Source organism: Manis javanica, chromosome 11 (assembly GCF_040802235.1).
Source record: "Manis javanica isolate MJ-LG chromosome 11, MJ_LKY, whole genome shotgun sequence".
Taxonomy (NCBI): domain Eukaryota; kingdom Metazoa; phylum Chordata; class Mammalia; order Pholidota; family Manidae; genus Manis; species Manis javanica.
In genome coordinates, this window is record NC_133166.1 from 39,631,527 (window position 1) to 39,651,654 (window position 20,128).

Consider the following 20,128-nt stretch of genomic DNA (forward strand, 5'->3'; position numbering starts at 1 on the left):
CCACTTGTAACAACTACACAACATTTTCTCCTTGTCACTAACATAAAATTCAGGGAAGTTCATAGAAGTTACGCCATATGTGCCAACCATAAACCTGCTTGGATGTGGGGGGAGTAAAGAGACCTGCTACCCCATTTACTTTTCATAGCCTCTAAGCCATTCTGCCTCCCTCTTTGTCTAGGTGAAACCTGAGGAGGACCATACCACTGTGCCTTTGCCCTGTCTTCAATCACAGTCCCTCATGGAGGAAAAGGAACTGCCTGTATCTCCATGCTTGGGGTCTTCTCTGGATCCCCTTCTCCCTGATCAGTCAGGCTGCCGTGTAATATTCCTAAGAAAGCTGACCCAAAGGGAATCCTTAAACTATCCACTACTCAGGTTTTCTGGGTAAGGGATCATCCTCAAATAATCAAGCATGCACACAGTTTGTCTTGGTGTTATGAGTTTTAATAAGCAATGCACAGGTTAAATAACTGCTTACCTGCAGTGGTCTCATTGGGCCTAAAAAATCCCAAACCAAAACAAAACCCTTTTACCATTCAAAATAAAAAACTCAAGCTTGCCAGAGTGATTACATTTGCTCACTTTAATCTCCTGGCATTAAAGCATTGATGACTGTACTGGAAATGTAAATGTTAATGGGGAACAGTGACTCAGCAAGCTATAGCTGGCAGAGCTGTGTATCTGGGACCTACTAGCAAGTCCTGATGGAATGGAATGGAATAAGGGTCAGGTGAGTTCTGATCAGCTGGGTGAGGCCTGGCGTGCGGAAATAGGGGATTGTGCATTGTGAGCAGGGCTCATCAGGGCACCTTGGTGGATGGTGGAGCCAGTGTAGGGGGCAGGGAGGAGTAGGCAGCTTGTGGACCTTCGGGTGTTTGAAATGTTTGCCAAACCCAGCAGACTCCTGCAGGAGGAGGCATAAGGCAGCTAGGAGGCTGCTTTTCAGCCAGCATTCCTCGAATGAGTACCGTGTTAGGTGCTCTACAGGGCTGTAATGAGCCCACCATTCACCCACTTGGCCCTGCAGAAAACCTCATCACTCTATTAAATGGGGGTAACCAGACATGGCTCTGCTCACTCTTCCGACCCTTCACCCACTGGGAAGCAGGACCTGGCACATTCTTGGCAATCTTAAGGAGGGTTCCACTTGACCTATAAAGCACCTGTTAAAACGTAGATTTTATTGACGATTTCAAAGGAAAATTAGATCAAGTACGACAACTTCATTAAATGCCTCTGACTTCATTTTCACAGCTTTCCCTTCCTCCCACCCCACAGCCTCTCTGCTTCCTAGTCATCCCTGCAACACACCTCATCTCTTTCTCTCCTGGAATTCTCTTTTTCTCATGCAAAGCATTTCGCTCAATCTACACCTGCCTACATTTGCATCCTCATACTCCTTATACTAGGTAACAAACCTCCTCCACTTAGGAGGCGGGGCGGGTGGGGACTAAGTAATTTTTTTCCTGTCTCACCAGTGTGTGCCCAGTGGTGTTTAACAATTGGCTTCCAGCCGGGGTAAAAGCCGATAGGCAGCACTTGCTGATTTCCTTGGTAAGTTCTTCTGTGGAGGCTGATTTCAATGACAAATATGACATCTCTGATTTCATATTGTGAAATGATTACTCAGTTTAGAGTTGGGAAGAGATGTGCACCATTATATACAATTTACCTCATATGGATACAATAGATGTAAATCTCAAGACCATAAGCAGTAGTAAAATGTAGAAAAATAGGAAGTGATGAGTTGATGATTACCACCTTAAAAAATTGTGTATAATTTAAAAAAATTAATTTTTATCCAGTTCTAGAAAGCCCAGATGAATCTGTAATAACATAAAGAGGTCAGTGTTAGCCTTGAAACAGTAGTAGAAAAGTAAGGGATGGGTTATAAAGGGTTACAAGGAAGTTAGTGTTTTCATTTTCTTCGGAGAGGTACCCACAATTGGAATTGCTGGGTCACGTGGTAGTTCTACTTTTAATTTTTGAGGCGCCTCAATACTGTTTTCCATAGTAGCTGTACCAGTTTACAATCCCAGCAACGATGCCCAAGGCTTCCCTTTTCTCCACATCCTTGCCAACACGTAATTTCTTATTTTTCATAATAGCCATTCTAACAGGTGTGAGGTGATGCCTCACTGTGGTTTCTATTTGTATTTCCCTGATGATTAATGATGTTGAGCGTCTTTTCATATACCTGTTGGCCATCTCTAGTCTTTGTAAAAATACCTTTTTAGATCTTCTGCCCATATTTTAAATCAGATTATTTTTTGCTATTGAGTTGTATGAATTCTTTATGTATTTTGATACTACCCCTTATCAGATAGAATTTGCAAATATTTTCTCCTACTCTGTAGGTTGCCTTTTCTTTTTTTTTTTTTTTTTTTTTGCTATGCCAAGCTTTTTAGATTGATGTAGTCCTACTTGTTTGTGTGTGTGTGTTTTTTTTTAGGTGTAATTGACATGTATTCTATTAGTTCCAGGAGTACAACGTAGTGATTTGACATTTGTTTACATTGTGAAATGATTACTAAGTTTAGTTACCCATCTATCACCAAAGTTAATACAATATTATTGATTATATTCCACATGCTGTACATTACATCCCCATGACGCATTTGATAAATGGAAGTTCATACTTCTTGATCCCCTTCATCCATTTTGCACATCTCCCTGACGATTGCCAGTCTGCTCTCTGTATATGTGAGTGTGGGTTTTGTTTCTATTTTTGCTTTCATTGCCTTTGCTTTTGGTGTCAGATTCAAGAAATCATCACCAAGACCAAAGTTAGGACTTTATTGCCTGTTTTCTTCTAGGAATTTTTGGCTTTAGGTCTTACCATCCAATTCTTTACTCCATTTTGAGTTAATTTTTGTGTATGGTGCAAAATAGTCATCCTGTTTCATTCTTTTCATGTGGCTGTTAAATTTTCTAACACCATTTATCAAAGACACTGTTCTTTTTCCATTGTACATTCTTGGCTCCTTTGTTGTAAATTGGCCAGATTATGTGTGGATTTACTTGTCGACCCTCTATTCTGTTCCATTGTCTATATGTTTGTATGCCAATATCATACTGTTTTGATCTATAGCTTAATAATATAGTTTGAAATCGGATTGCTAATCTAGGTTTTGTTCCCTCTCAAGATTTTTTTTGGCTCTCTGGGGTCTTCTGTAGCTCTATACAAATTTTAGGATTCTTCTATTTCTGTGAAAAATGCTATTGGAATTTTGATAGTGATTGCATTGCATCTGTATATTTCTTTGGACATTTCATATAGATAGATAGATAGTATGGACATTTTAACAAAATTCTTTTCCAGTCCATGAGCATGGAATATCTTTTATTTGTGTCTTCTCTAATTTCTTTCATTAGTATCTTAGAGTTTTCAGTACAGGTCTTTCACCTCCTTGGCTAAAACATATTCCTAGGCATTTATTCTTTTTGATGAAATTGTAAATGAGACAGTTTTCTTAATTTTTCTTATATTTATAAATAATAGCTGTGTTTGATTTACATTACATCCCCATGACTTATTTGCTAAATGGAAGTTCATACCTCTTGATCCCCTTCACCCATTTTGTAAAGCTTGCAAATCTCCTGAAAATTTAGCAATCAACTTTCCTGGGTCCCTACAAGCCTGCTTTGTGTACCATTGCATGTTGTGTTTATATGGATATCTTTTAAAATAGAACTTTAATGTCCACTATCAGGTGGGTCTTACTATGATGCTAGAAATTGCTTCACAGCAAAGTGTTACCTACTAGTGCCTGTTCTGTGCTTTGTACTATGATCGGTCTAAAAGATACATGAAACATTGTGATTTCATAGACTTTATGATCTAGGCAGTGAAGGGGAACAGATTCATTCACCCATCCCATCTATTCATCCATCTGTCTGTGCATCCATCTTCCCATTTAATCATTCATCTGTCTTTTCTTTCACTCACCATCCGTATGTCCATCCATCTGAACATTCACCAGTCTCTCTCCCCCTACCCCACTCCATCTGTCCCTCTGTTTTCTACTCATCCGTCCTTCCACCCATTCACCCTCTAGTAAGTCAGTTAAGTGCTTGTTTGAGACCCTGTAGTGAGTCAGGCATTATGCTTGTGTTTCAAAGATATGTAAAACTTGTTCTCTGCTGTGGAGAAGCTCCTAATTAAAGAAAGATGAATAGACAGATATAAAAGCCATGAGAAAGGCCTGTGCAAAGTGCTTCTGGAACCAGGAAGGAGGCTCCAATAACTGTTGGGAATGAAAAAGTGGGTTGGTAATGGCGTTATAAGGACTAACACTGGGTTTTAAGATCTCAGGTATTTGCTAGGTGGTGAGGGTAGAGGCTGGTGCTGCTGGCAGAGAGAGCAGTGCAGCAAGAGCCCAGGGACTGGGACCGTCGCTGTTCAGTTGTAATATACTAGGGTTTTAGGGAAGGGAGAGAAGTGTGGCAGTCAGGGTTGGCTTCTAGGAGAAGGGACCATCCTGTTAAGTGGAGGAGATGAGGGAGGACATGCCAGACCAGAAAACCCACTAGCAGGGACTGAAGGTTAAGGTGGCAGGGAAGCTGTGGGGTGAGTGATGGATCGGAGGGATTTGTGGATTGGGACAAAGGAGACAAGGTTGGGAAGGAAACTCACATTTAAAGGCATCACCCTGGTGCCAGGCACTGTGCTAAGCACTTCACATATCTCTCATAGTAGATACTACAGTCCTCACAATATAGATTATCCCATTTTACAGAAGTGGTAGCAGAGACTCAGAGAGAGGTGGTTTGCCCACAGTCATAAACCCTTAGCATACACTGTGTCCAAACGATGTGGGGTTCTTTAGGTCTGATATCTCACACTCTCCGCTCAACTATCTTGTGAAGAGAAAGCCGAGGCTCAGAGAGGTTAAGCAATCTGCCAGAAGGTTTCCCTAGGGACTTGACTGGGCATGGTGGGCCAAAGGTCCCGGGGAGCCTGTACCTGGAAATCTGATCTGAGGCATTTGGGCTGGATAGGGACCACCAAGAGGCACAAATGCTGGCATCCCGTATATGTAGTCTGTACATGAGGGGAACTGTGGAGGTTTGAAGGACCAGATGGAGGCTAATACTTGAAAGGTCAGTTTATGATCAGACTAGAGAGAGACCAGTGTTATTGTCCAGGCTGTCACCAACCCCTCTGGGGTGGCCACCCTGCCAGGCAGCTCTGAAAAGCTCTTTTTTGAGCTTTGGGATGTTTGTCAAAAGTGTGTGTCGGTAGCTGCCCCCGGGCCTGCTGGGAAGGGCTGCTTCCCATCACAGCCACAGAGCAAGCACTTGGAAGGAGAACATGTCTAATTAGTCAGTAACTAAGGGATTCCAAGTGGGCTCTGACATTTAGCTTTCTTGGAGCTGCTAGACGACATGGTGAAGTTGCTCAGACCTTTCTTATAGGGTTGGAGTACTTCCCTATAAGTACTGCAGAGGGGGACCCAGTTTCATTCGGAAGCAACAGCTAATAGTTCCAGTCTGCATCCTTGCTTGGTCTCACTTTGATTTTCTAGGGATGCCCTAAGGAGACCTGAATACAGAGATTGCTATTGTGAGAGGTGGTAGTTGTGCGGCCAGGCTGCCTGGGCCAAAGGGAGCATTACATCTTCTTAGCTGCCTGATCTTGGGCACATTTCTTAACCTTTTTAGAGTTTCTGTTTTCCAATCTGTAAAATGGTGGTGATCATTCTTTTATTCAGCAAGTATTTAGTGAGCACCTACTATGTTCCAGGCACTAAACTAGCTCTTTGGAGAAATTTAGTGAGTAAAACAGGTAAGAATTCTTGTCCTCCTGGAGGCTGTCATACCACTGGGGCAAGACTGTAGATGCGATCAGCTGGCACATGGTGGGTTCTCAGCAGAAGCACTTACCCCCTTGCACATAGGTGGTGGTGACCAAGTGAGGAAATGAGTGAGAAAGTAGTGTGCGTCCTGTGAAATGGGGTGCAGAGCACTCCGTGTCCCTGGAGAACAGAGAGACAAGAAAGGAGACTCCTAGGCAGTGAAAGTGGGCTAACACATGGTGTGGAGTAAGCAGGCATCTACATGCTCATCCTCAAGATATCACCAGTACCTCCCAGCATGTCACCAGCCTGGTTTATTTTTCTAAAGACATAGTTTCACAACCTCTGGAGTTGCTGTGCACACCCACCTACGGCTTGTTCCTGTGGCTGACAATGCCACCATTGTGTGGCAGTGGGGCGGTTCCCAAGCACACTCCCTGTATCCATTGCTCAGTGTCCTGGGCCAGATTTGGCCTTCAGACTGGAGAACCTGCGGACTTTACTCCTGAGCACTGCCCCATTCAGATGCAGCCCTGCAATGATAATTCATGACACTGGCCTTTTTATTTTTGCTATAATGACACTGTTGTGAAATAGTTTGCTGTGGTGACGTGAGAAAGTCAGCACCCTTCTTGGGTCTGTTAGTCCTGAGTGACAAGTGGCCAGCTCTGTTCCCAGGGGCAAGAGAGGGTGACATGGTAATGGCTATTATGCAATAAGCCTTGCTCTCCTGTTTTTCCCACATTGCTGTGACCCTACCCTCTGTGGCTAGTGTTCCCTGCATGGGCCTCTTAGTAGCAGTGAGCCAGAGGCAGTGTTTTAAAACCCTGTATACTTGTCATGTGACATTGGGAGAGTCACTTCACCTGTCAGAACTTCATGTGTACAATGGGGAAGTAATACCTTTCTCATAAGTGAGTGGGGAACTACAGGAATTCATTGTTTGCAAAGTGTTCACATTATGTCAGTTATAGTCATAGCTAGCGTATGAGTCCTTACTAAGGCATTCTTAGATTATTTTTTGTTTCATAATAGCCTGGATAATAGGTAGTTGATCCATTTTACAGAGGAGGAAACTTAGGCTTGGATATGTTAACTTGCTCAGGAAAAAACTACTGGGAAGTACAGCCGAGGCATGATTGGAACTTCAGTGGTCTGACTCTCTAGAAGGTGTTCCCGTAGTTTATTGTAGCCATTTGGCCCACAGTAGTGATTATCCTGCAGGAGAGTGTGGCAAGAGCAGAACCGAGCTCAGGCAGTGTTTGCTTAATGCATTGAGGCACACATGCATACAGCTCTAGGCAACTGATCTAGCCTTGGTATTCAGAGATCAAGTAGAAGTAAGGAAGGTGGCCAGGATGTGGAGCAAGGTGGAACTCCAGATTAATGATAAGCCCTGCTCCTCTCTGGTCGCTTGCTGTGCGTGTGGCCCATTGAAATAAAGGTGTGCATGTGGGCAGGTATCAGGGTGTGTCTTTGGTGGTTGTGCAGTGAGGTAGATTACTACAAATAAAAGGGGAAACAGCAGTCAGTTCCTCTTTCCTCCCGCAATTGCCTTCTGGCTCCAGACAGGGATATATACGTCTTGGTGTAAATAAGTTCATGTTAGCATGTTATGAAAAGTGTGTTGAGAGGGAGAGCTGGCAGTACTAGTCCGTGTGTGCTCAGGGTTGGGGAATACAGAACCCAGTTCCATCTCGTGCTCCTGGGGTCTAGCCGCCCAGGAGCCTTGCCTGGCTAGAGACCCGCTGGGAGCCTTCCCTGCTGAACCTTGGAGCATTTCAGAGGCATGCCACACAATCCTTCTACCGACATGTTTCTCGATGATGGAAAGTCCCTTCAAGGCTCTCACTTGAACAGTATTCTCTCTTACTTTACACACATTTTAAAGGACTTTGGAACCTTTTAAGGAAGGCCTAGCAACTCAGCAGGCCATAAGCGCATTCTCATATGTATCAAATCACTATTATTCATAGTGATGTCCCTGGGCCTTCCAGAAAGAGCAAAATTAGGTAATTAAAAAAGCAGGGGTCATATGATAATCCATTTCGGAAAGATTACCAGTGGGATAGTTTTAAAAACATTCGGCACTCAGAAGAGTAAACTCTCAGCCATCTAGAAAGACTTATTTCCCCCAAATTTAGATAGCCAAGTATTTCTTCTTTTGAATATTAACCACCATTTATTTAATACTGTGTGGCGGACATGGTGTTAACCACTTATATACATGTTTTTATTTAGTCTGTGAACAGCCCTGTTTATCACTGCCGCTTGAGTGTGGGACACCAACTCAGTGTGGGGCATGGCTCATCAAGGGCCACCCACCTGGTAAGAGGCAGAGCCAGATCTTGGCCCCGGTCCACGCCAATCTCAGCTGCCCTGAGATTGCATACACACTGCCCTTGTGATTACTGTGGTTCATGAAAAATTACAAATGACCTGAGTAACTCACTGGGAGATGGCACAGAAGGGGACAGAAGGAGAGTCATCGCCCTGTAGGATGGGTGTGTAGGGAGCACTGAGGGCCTGGGGCAGAGCATGGCTCTTCTCCTGAGAAATCAGGGAGCAGGGCCAGTTTTTGGGCCCAGCCCCTCCTGTGCTATGTTATCTTGAGCAAAAGATTGGCTTCTCTGTGCTCCACCTTGTTCTTTAACACATAGGGCCGGGACGCCATTTCACCCATTTGAATGTTTTAAGGCAGTGTTTTAATCAAGGGTAGGGGTCTGTATTGAGAGAGGCTTATAGTGTCTGGTGGAGAGAGGGGAAGTGGGAAAAGCGCCTGGCTAATTTCAGCCCCCTCACTCCACCCCTTGCAGTAAAGGATATGTGGACATGCCGCTACACTTGTGCGGTAGGTACCATGGTCCTTGCTGCATACTGGGGATGCAAAGGTAAATTATTACCAGCTTTGCCCTTGATAACAAATAGTCTGTTTTCATTTTCTTAAAATTGTGAATAACTGAATGATCATTCTTTGTGCTATTCAGGTACTGGGTTAACACTGTATTTCCTTCTTAGAGATACGTTTTTTCTTGCTTTCAGTGAAACTGCTTTTCTCATGCAGTCCACTGCCTTCTGGACTCACCAAGCTGTCTGGCATTTTGGTCTGTCTGGATTTATAGTTGTTATGGCAGCAACTTTCGGTGTAGTAGTTCTGTGAAATTTTCCTTGGGTTCCTTACTTAGAGTGCTCCTCCCACCCGCTTCACGAGAGGGCTAATTGTAGTGTGAATTTGGCAACATTGTTATTCCTGCTGGTTTAACATGGTGCAATTATTATCCGTTTTCTTGTTACAACTAATAATCAGGTTCTTTGCTTCACTTGATCTGTCACAATTTTCCCTCTTTGATTTCAGCCCTTGTGATTTGGAATGATGAGGTGTTATAAGCAAACAAATGACGCACTCCTTGAAATTCTGTCAGGGGTAATGGAATTAAAATGAATTCTCTCTTCAGCTGTAGTTGCCTTCCTACCCCCTGTTATCTCTTCAAGCCTTTGACAGCAGCTTCTCTCTCCGTCATTGAGCATTCTGGAACACTGACGAGGGGGTGGGAAGAGAGGTAACTCAGAGAGAGAGGGATCAGAGTGGGAAAGCAGTGGGAAAGACTCCTCAGATACTAGTGTGACATGATTCTAGAGCCTTTCTCTAGAATCTTGTCTCTAGAATGATTCAATGATTTGGAGTTGGGGAAGGGATGGTGGTTTTGCTCTTTCCTGTGTGTGGCTCTTTGTTTCTACCGAGTTCACAGATTAAGGATCAATAGGCTCCAGGGTAAAAGCAACAGCTGCCCTAAGTCTCCAGAACTGGGTAAGGAGAAGTTCTGGAGAAATTGCTTCTGGATGCCTGAGACGTAATAAGCCCAACATGCTTTAGTCCTTGCTTAAAATTTTTCAAATGCTCTGCTCTGCTTTTGCTGAGTTGCCAAACCCAATGGATTCTGATTTTGTCTTTGATGACTGAGTAGATTGTGAGTTTATTTTCCAAGGGGTGTCCGTTTGGAAGAGTGGTACCAATTGTGTGAGCTATAGACACAGCAAGTGAGGGAGGTAGGGCTGAATTATGTCAGTGTTTAACATGGCATGTGAAAACTGGTTTCTAAAGTAAATCTAAGTGTTTTCTTGTGACTCACATCTTCAACAAGGTGAGTGCTGGGGACAGGGGAGGGGAGACTCAGATAATTAATGATTCTCATTGGATGAGTCCTAATTAATGAGCTTGAGCTGTGGAGTGATTTATTTTCCCAGTTCCTTCCTCTTTTCCATCGATACAAAGATTTGAGATCCTGGTTTGAAGAATTTGCTGAGAACCCACCTTATATAAGTTGCAAACATAATCAGTTTCCTAAAGATTCCCCAAAAAAGTGAGAAGCAAATTCCCAAAGATTCCCAAAAAAAGATTCCCATAACAAGTTTCCCAAAAATTTCATCGTTTTTCTATCTGTTCAGCTCAACCCAGCAACCAGCTAGCAACTTCTTGCCAGATGCCGCCTCCTTGAGTGGGCAGTAAAGATGGGCGAGACAGTCTCTCCCAAATCTGGTGGTGAGAGTGGGAAGGTGGACCAGTGTACAGGTTCCCTGCAGTCTGTGCAACATGCGCAGCTCAGGATGCAATCTGGGAAGAGTGACTTCCTGAGGCACTGGCATAGGAACAGAGCCTTGCCAGGTGGCCCCAGATGGAAGCACTCAAGTAGATGGGGTGGCATGAGCTCAGACAAGAACTTGTGAAATCCAGTTTCCCTGAGGATAAACATAATTACTGAGCACTTGCTTTGTGTAAGCATATTGTCTCCCTCAGTCCCTATAATACAGAGAAGCGAATTTTTTTCTGTAAAGAGCTACGTAGTAAATATGTGAAACTTTGTGGGCTAAAAGATTTCCATCACAACTACTCAGCTGTATGTATGCTTGAGGCAAGAAAGCTGCCAGAGACAAATTGGTGTGGCTGTGTTCTGATAGAGCTCTTTACAAAAACCAGTGGTCAGCTGGGTTTGACCTGGGTCACAGGTTGCCAGTCCCTGCCTTACAATATAGTTGGTATAATTCCATTTTATGGAGGATAAAACTGAGGTACAGAAAGGTTAATAGAAATTCCCCTGCCAAAGGCCAGCTTTACTTAGTCTCAAAGCCCCTGCTCTTCCACAGGCGCTGCCTCTCACGGGAGGAGGAGCGGTCTGGGGAAGCGTGGATGGAGAAGAATGCCTTGAATCAGCGTTGACAAGTCTGCCTTCCCTTCAGGGGGCAATGGGGAGCACTAATTATTTTTTTTGAGCAGGCGACAGGACTAGAGCTGTGCTCTGGGAAGATTAAGCTGGCAGCGGCGTGTAGGTAGATAAAGTTGAGAAAAGAGCTCTTGTTTAAAACAGCTTGGGGCAGAGAGGTTTACTTCTTTGGCTGAGCCACTTCTGCCCATTATAGAACTTGAAAAGTTCTCCCAGGTATACCAGCCACCTGACCATGGCTTGGGCGACACTGTGTGTGTGTCCTTATGTGTGCACTTTGGTCTCAAGTTTGCTTAACTTCAGTTTCCTGCTGGATTGTCAGACAGCTAGAGGGCTGGTTTTAGAGAGGACATCTGTTTTAAAGCACCCTTAATCCCTTAGGAAGGGACTGAGCAGGTACTAATATCACCACCTCCTGGGGTGTCCTTACCCAGAACCCTTTTCGCCTCCATTGATAGTCTTGGGCGAGACAGTCGGCTTTAAGCTCTGGACTGTTTCACTGTCCCTGAGACATAGCTGGGGGGCTCCCTCCAGGGCTTGAGGGCACATTGTGAGTGTATCTCCTCCTTAGGGAAGGAAGCCTCCTTCTATTCCCAGCCTGGCCAGTTTCTGGTCTGCTTTTTTTTTAAAAAAAAAAAACAGCCTACCATTGTGATTCCAGATTGGGAGGCTCCAGACTCTTGGGATTGATTGTGCCTCGTGAAGGAGGAGGGGAAAGAGTCCCTGAGTCATTTGTTTTTTAGAAGTTCCAGATAGAGGCGGTGGTTTGTTTTGTTATGGGCCATTTTGTAATGCGGGTTGTCAGATTTCTAATTACTACTTTTATTTACTGAGTACTTAGCATGTATGCTGTGTCCTTTATGTATGAGCTTGTTTCATCTTCATAACAGCCTGATGTAGGCATTATTATCCCCATCTTATAAATGACACCCAGGTCAAAGGTCACTGAGGTACTTGGCAACGTGGCTAAGATGTAACACAGGTCTATAGACTCCAGAGTCTTCCTGTTTGCCAACTACTCCAATGCTTCCACTTCCTAAGCCCCACTGTGGGTCAGGTCAGAGGCTTTGCTGTGGTACCTCACTGAGTCTTCTCAACCACCTTCTGAAGTAGGCCTTATGCTACCCGTTTTACAATGGAATAAACTAAAGCTCAGAAAAGGTGAGTGACTTACCCAAGGGCATTCAGACAGCAAGGGCTAGAACTGGGCTTTGGGTTTTTATTTTCTTATTTTTTTAAATTCTTTGAGAATGTAACTGAACAGAGAAATGAGCCTAGAGTCAGGAGAAGGGTGTCGTGGGAAGGAGTGAAGGATTTGAATGCCGTTTATCTTGTGCATGGAGAAAGCAGTATTATTATAGACTATCTGAGGGATTCTAGAGTCAACCTAGGTTCAAATCCTGGCTTTGCTATTTACTTGTGACCTTAAATTATTTTAACTTCTGCACTTCAATTTTCTCCTCTGAAAAACAGTTACAGTATTTACCTTATAGAATGAGGATTAAATAAGTTTATATAAAGCATTTATACTAGTGCCTGGCATGAAGTAGGCACTGTGTGATAGTTATTAAGCTCCTCTCTGTACCTTCTTTCCAAATATGTTGTATCACTCAGTCATCACAGTAACTGACAAGTAGATGATATTGATCCCATTTTATAGGTAAGGAAAATTAGCCTCTCAGGTTAAATAGCTGCCCCATTGCCATACACCCACCCATCCACAGATGCGGACTGAGAACTACCGTGCTTTGTGCTATTGGCAGCTGCTGGGACACGTCACTGAGTAAAACAACCCAGATCCCTACCAGTGCCTCCAGAACTGGGACTTGAACCCAGGACTACCTCTTTCTCCTTTTAGTGTTTTTCTCCCTCTGAACAATATCATTTAATGATCATTGACATTTCAGATTGGCCATTGTAATGACCAAGGTGGCCCTCCACTGCCTGAAGCTTTCTCAGTGCTTACAAAGTTGAAAATTCTCTTGCTTTACTAGGTTTTCAATATGACAGCTTGGGATTCATGGGGAAGGGATTGGATACTTCGGACTGAGGTGTGAAACAGAACATCTGGGGCATGCCTCTGGCTTGTGGGTCTCCACAGTGGAAGATCAGGCTCCAGGGTGGGGGTGGGGTGGACAGGGGGTGTCCTTCTTCACTCTTAGAGATGAACTAGAAAGTACACCTCTGCCTTGCCTTTTCTGGTGATGAGGCTGTCACCATCGCAGGTAGAGTAGCCAGAGTTGCCTCCCTAGAAGGGCCAGTCCTTTGCAAGTCCAGCCTGGTCCGCTGTCCCTATTGCAGGAGCCTTGAAGGGCAGTGCCCTGTTGTATAAGATTACTCCTGGGCCTCCAGAACAGAGGAGGGTGAGAGCTGGGCGGAGGATGGGGCTCTTTTGCGAGTCACAGGAGATCTGAGAGCAGGCCTGCGGCAGGAGGTAGAGGGATCACCATCATGCTGGAGGAGATGTACGGGTTAGTGTGAACCTGTTGGTGTTAATATGTGGACCAGCTGAGGTAGAAGAGTTCTCTTTTTAGAGCAGCCATTAGTTCATTTTACTGTGAGGAGGGAAAAAGGGTGCTGATATACAGGGCCTGTGTGTATATTCCCCATAAGCTCACAAACCCATGCATGGAACTTAATTCAAAATTGATGAGGTTTTTAATTTTGTTTTTGCTTATTTAATTTAGGTAGAAAGTTTTTAGGTGAATTTTCCTGTGCTGCTTGTCCTCTTGGAAGAAAATGCTCTTCTGTGCTGACAGATTCTCTGACTGAGAGGAGCAGATCTGTATGTCCCCCAAGGGGATCTGCTTTCCTGACCCCTTGGGTGACCCAGCCTCTGCCTTTTAGGGTGTTGTGCACGCCAATGCTGGTTTAAATATGTTGGAATTTGCTGGGTTTGATGTTCACAGAATCCCAACAATGAAGATGATGCCAGGCTTTTAAATTAAATGGATTAAATTTGAGATTATTGTGAGGCTATCAATAACCCCAGTCACACAGGAGTAATTGAAGGGCTTTGTGTTTTCATACTTGGCTTCTTTACAAGGGACGCAGGCTCCTGAGAACTCAGCTAACTCAATAGCCCTCCTTACCCCCGAGATGGCCCATTAAAAGATGCCTGTTTGGTGGTAACCTCCCCATATGTTTTCTCAATAAAGAGAAAAAGATGGGAAGGGGCGGGTGGTGGGTGGGGTGGGGGAGACTTTTCCTGCATTTAGAGTTGCAGCTCTCAAAGCCGTCTGAAGCATACTGTTTAGTTCCATGGGCCCTGTCGCATTCAAGCCCCTGCATGTTTTGAAGCTTTCTCTAGCTTCTCCCCGAGCCTTGACGGCAGATCTGTCAATAGGCCAAAGCCTCACTATGGTTAGCTGAATGCCCCTTCGGCTCGGTGAGCTGAATATTAATGGTGCTGGCTGGCCCACGGAGCTCGCAGGCGGGGCGGTGGGATGGCGGCTGCTTCACAGATCAAGCAGCTGCCTGGGCCTCCGAGGTGGGGTCTGACTGGGTTCCTAAAGCTGCATGTTCACTGTGTTGCAGATCTACACGGACTGGGCCAATCATTATCTAGCCAAATCAGGCCACAAACGTCTCATCAAGGACCTCCAGCAAGATGTGACGGATGGTGTCCTCCTGGCGCAGATCATCCAGGTTGTGGGTAAGGGCAGCTTTTATGTTGGCGACAGAAGAGTCCCAGCGGCGACCCAGGAGGGTCAATGTGCGGGTCGAGTTGGGCAAGGGGACCGGAACACCAAAATCTCTAAGAAAAAACCTACTGTGTCTGTCACATGTGTTGACAATTTATTTGACTGAATTTTTTGCTCTGGGAGTGTGGGTACCAGCTTGCTTTCCCTGATAAGATCGCCCACACAGCAGTCAGTCTCGTTGTGATTCTCCGAGAGGAGAGACTGCCCAGGGTTGGAGGGAGGGGCTGGTGGTTTGGGGGGTAGTTCCTGCCTGCCCCCATCTTTCTGGCTGTCCCAGTTCCCTGCTCTGGTGGTACTTTTCTTGTGGATTACTCTGGAAATAATTCAAAAAAAGAAAAAGGGGGGAAAAAAGGCAACATAGGGCTGGCTGGCTTAGTCCAACTTTGATTGGGTCTGAGAACTCAAAGGATCAGACCCTGCAGGGGGTTGGTTCTGGCTTAAATACTAGGGGAAGCATCCTGGCACGGTGGGGTTTTTAAGGCCTCAGTGTGCTGGGAAGAGCGGGTCCATTCCGGGAAGGCATGTGGGTGGAGGTTGGGCACAGCTTTGCCTTGGGCCTGAAGGAAGCATCCCAGTGGTCCTGCCTGAGAGCTCAGAGGAGGCGGGAGGTCAATTAGACGACATTAGGCTGATTGTTGTCACTGGCAGCACTGGCAGCTGACTCGTGCCAAGAGAGGAGGCAGAAGGGAAGGAAGCCCAAGCCCCTCTGGCGTGTGTTGTGGAATTGTTGCTTATCCTTCCATTGGGAAGAAGTGGCCTTTTCTAGTTGTAGCTCTGCTCACATCTGTGGAGAGTGTATCTGAAAACAGGCAAGCCGGCCTTAGCCTAGGATTGCCGCCGCCACTCAAAGAGGAAGAAATTTCCCGGCTGTCCTAAGATTGATTTCTTAAGACTAGTGTCCATTGGTTTTCCTTCCTTCTCTCCTTTTTTTTTTTTTTTTTTGCCTTACCTGTATTAGTTTTCTATAGCTGTCCAGAAAATTGTCACAAATTTAGCAGGTTAAAACACCATTATCTCACAGTTTCTGGGCATCAGAGCCCAGGCATGGCTCAGCTGGGTGCCTCTGCAGTCAGGGTGTTGGTCTGGGTTGAGTTTTCATCTGGATGCTTGTCTGAGGAAAGTGTCACATTCACTCAGAGTGTCAGCAGAATTCATTTCTTTTCAATTGTAGGGAGTGAGTCCTGTTTTCTCACTGGTTGTTCCCTGAAGGTCACCTCCGCTCTTAGAAGCCCCTCTCAGCTCCTTGCCAAATGGCAAGTCTCCCAACATGGCCACTTTGATTTCTTCAGAAACCATGCCAACGAGGGAGAAAGTTCCTAGAGCAGGTTGGCGAGCAAGATGGCATCTCATATAATGTTAGATAATCATGGGAATGGCACCGCTTTCCCCATTTGCATGTTGGAAGCAAGTCCTAGGTCCTGCCATCCTCAGCAGGAGGGGGTTGTATAAGGGCTTGAACTCAAGCAGAAGGACACTTGGGGCCACCTTGAAGTCTGGCTGCCACACTTCCTTTCTTGCCTTTCATCCTCTTCTCCCACTCTGTATCATCACTTACTTTGAGCTCTTTTAAAAATTTCTCACTTGATTTCCTCAACATCTCTATGAGTAAGTGGTATTCTCCCCATTTTAAAGAAAGGGAGGCCCAGTGAGTCTCAGTAGCCCAGCGTCACACAGGTACCCCTGCAAGAGGATTCACATGTGGATGAGATGAGTCTACTTCTAAAGCCTCTGTTCCTTTCCCTGCATTATACCCCATCTCAGTCCAGAGACACAGAACATGGTACAAGTCTCTACCTCCCTTTACTTCAGCTCAGTAACCATTTATTGAGTACCAACTGTGTGCCAGCATTGTACTCCTTGCAAGGAATAAAGAGACAAATGGGTAAGGCATGTAACTTTGGAAGAAAGAGTAACATCTTGGCAAGTTCCTCACAGAAGAGTGACTTGCACCTGACCTGGGTTTTGAGCTCCATGTCAACAGGGCCACAATAAGCATATGGGGCTTTTCTGGCTGAGTCTTGGGGCTGTGTGGAATGTTTCCAACAGAAACCTTCTCAGCTTTCAGCACAGAGAGCAAGAGAGAATGTGGGAAAGGATGGTACCAAGAGGCCTTTCTCTCACCCCAGGTCCATTGCTCCCAACTGTAAGACCTCAGAAGAGTCACTTTTGCCTCTGTTCTTCATCTTGAAAATGGGCATGGCCATGCCTGCTTTTTCTGATCTGTGGCAGTCTTATGAAATGCATCGTAGGTATCAAATATGAAACAGATTTGGAAACCTTGAAGTGTTCCTAGACAGCACTTGGTAGCCACTGCCTAGAAAGGTATGTGTAGAAGGATGATGAGGTCTCCATGTCAGTGTTACGGTGTGTCATGATGGACTGGTTATGTCTGTCAGGGACTCAGAACAGGTGAGTGTCAGCGTGTGTGTTGAGAGTTTCCTAAACATAGTGCCACAGGCATGTCAACTAGCACAATTTTTATCATTGCTCTGGAAGATGCTTCCCTGAATCTATTCAGATGACATGAACATCCCTAGGCGATAACCCCTTTTTTGGGCCTGGGCTGCTGGTCTGTAATTTTAGAGGCTCAAGTTAGTACCAGTACCGAGACTGTACCTCAGGCCACCAAGTTCTTTCTCTCTGCCTCCAGGAGAGACCCACTCCTGCCAGGGACTCTCTACATAAAAGCAGATGTCAGGACGTGTTTCTCTCTCTCTGACTGCCAGGTTCACACCCTTGCCTCTAGAGTGGAGAACAGAAGATGGGGAGCTGAGGAGACAGCCAAATGTAGGAGTCCTTTGTGACATCTTCTCTCGATTGTCTATCAGTCAGTTCAGTGTGATCCTGTGAACACAGATCTCTTGGCAAGGGCTAGGGAACAACATTTTCTGATCAGGATGCTGAACCGTTGACCAGTTGTACTCTTCACTTTGAAGTCCATGCTTTCTCCCACACAAGTGTCCATTAAAAGAAAATGTAGTAAAACACGTGAGTACATTGATTCAACATGCATATGTGTATGTGTGCCTATGTCTCTCTTCTCCTCGTTATCTTGCTATTGATCTAAAATTTTCTCAGGCTTGGAGTCTTGATGACTCTGCCTTGTGCTAGACAGAATCCTAGAGGTTAACAGTATTCCTTCGATTGGTGAACTCCTACTCGTTCTTAAAGTAAGTTTCTCTCTGATTCCTCTCTGAGCTGCTCCAGGCAGAGCTGGAGGGACTTCCTCTCTCATTCCAGGCTGCTGTGTTGGGCCTGGGCCTTCTCTTGTCCAGGGTCTGAGTTGTCTGCCTTTCTGAGTTCACAGCATTTAACATGGTGTCTGGCATGCATGGATGTTCAAGAGAAGCTGAGAGATTAGGGATAAGAATTTTACAGCAGCCCCTGCTCCTACAAGTCTGGGTTGTATTTCCAACAGGTGGCCTGGATATTTCCTCTTCTCAGCAGTTAGTATTCTTCTGAACATTCCTCCGAAATGTATATACTCTCCTTTCAGGATTCTGCTGCAAGTCTCAACTATAAGGTCTAGAAGGGACTTTTAAAAACCCCAACTTGATGCATGGATTGTGTTTATGAAGACCAGTCAACAGACTCTATTAAATACTTCCTGTGATGGGCAGCTTACTAGGTCCTCAGTCAGTCAGTTCTAGTGATGCAGAGTTGGGATCCTTCAAAAGCTCTTCTTTCATTAGGTCACTGCCTCCCAAAAGTACTAGTTCCGCCCTCAGGGCTATGAAGAACAACCTCATCCAAGACCACAGGAGCATCCAAATAATTGAGGACAGTTGTGGATTAGAAACTGGAACGAAAAAGGACCCTGCAAGTCTAAACTGATAAATAGATCAGCAGAGGAGTGGGAGGTCTCCACTGTGCAGAGCACTGACTGATAAATGTAGAGGGAATTGGGACTGTGTGGTAAAGACTCATTAAGGCAAAGATCCATGAAATCCTGAGGAGAAAATTCAATGAGAAAAAGTCTATTTGCATGGTCTCAAAGAAGCCCCCAGGAAGAACACAACATCACGTATACTGACAGGGGTGAAAAGCCTGAAACTAATCATGAGGACTCTAAGACAAACCCAAATTATGGAACATTCTATGAATATGGGCCAGTTTTTTTTTTTTTGAAACTAAAAAAAATTGCTGTGAAAGACAAAGGCTCAGAAATTGTTCCAGAATAAAGGCAACTAAAGAGAAGGGACTGCTAATTGTACTGTACAATCCTGGATGGCTCTGGATAGAGGAATAAAATGCTATAGAGGACATCTTTGAGTCAAGTGTCAAAATTGGAATATTGAAAGTGCCTCTCTGAATTTTATAATTGTACCATGAGATAATGTCCTTGTTCTTTGGAAATACCAAGTATAAGAGACGAAGGACATGGTCTAGGTAGTCTACACTAAAATGACTCTGGAAAAAGTATATGTATACCTATACAGGAGGAGGGAGAAATAAGAATGGGTGATGGCATATGGGAATTATCTGTACTATCCCTATAACTTTTCTATAAATTTGAAGTCATTTCAAAATGAAAAGTTAAAAAGAACACGTGTAAGTGAAGGTCCCCCCCAAACCTCCAGGCTGGGAGATTGTCCTTTTAATCATTAAGGGCGAGTTGTGCTATGAGACTGACCCAATGATTGGGCATGGGGGGAGGTGGGAATCAGGGAAAATCTCCTTGAAGAATTAGCCTATAAGCCAACACTTCAGCCTTGAAGTTAGCAAGGCGAAGTGGTCAGGAAAGGCATTGCTGGCAGAGGAAATAGTGTGTAGGAAGGCTGGAGGGCAGAAAGCCAGAGGGTCAACAAGACAGAGTAAGGCAGGGATTCCAGATACAAGGCTCTGAATTCTAGGCTTTAGCCAAAGAATAAAGGTTGGGGTTGGAGAGTTAATTTTCAGGTTGGGGAGTGACACCATCAAATGTGTGACTTGAAGGAAAACCTTAAATGCTTTTCACAGACACTGCTCCTGAATCTTCGACTAACCCAGAAAGATAGCTCCTGAGATCTTTAAGTCCATCCATCCTAGGAGCTGGGCTTCCCAGATAGTGGGATTATTTGGGCCATCACCTCCCAGCATTGCCTTCTGCCTATTAGGCAGAAATGGACCTTCTGCTTCCTTGTTTGCCCTTCCTTAAGTGACAAACCCTTCCTTTAGGGTCGGATCTGTGCATCCAACCTCTTATTAGTGTGATTATCGTCTTGAGTCATGAGCTGCCCGAAGCCGGCAATTGCCTGCCAGCCCATCACAGTGCCATCTCCATGAGTTATTAGAAGGTTTACGAGGCCAGGATAAACAGCATGAATCAAGAGGGAGAGACAGGCCTCCCTCCTTCTGCTTACATTGCTGTCACTCAGGGAGGGCGCCAGAGGGGTTAGAGGGAGGGAAGGAGAGAAGGGGTGGA

The 20,128-nt window shown here is 45.0% G+C and overlaps 1 protein-coding gene across 5 annotated transcripts in view; it reads left to right on the top strand.

The window, feature by feature from the left end:
* The window catches only part of NAV2 (neuron navigator 2), a 703,917-nt gene that overhangs the window by 421,704 nt on the left and 262,085 nt on the right, over window positions 1-20,128 (top strand). For all 5 annotated transcript variants that reach the window (XM_073216317.1, XM_037026705.2, XM_037026708.2 and 2 more), the window contains one exon: window positions 14,558-14,675. In XM_073216317.1, coding sequence (XP_073072418.1) covers window positions 14,558-14,675 — 118 coding nt within the window. The remainder of the gene's footprint in view (window positions 1-14,557; window positions 14,676-20,128) is intronic.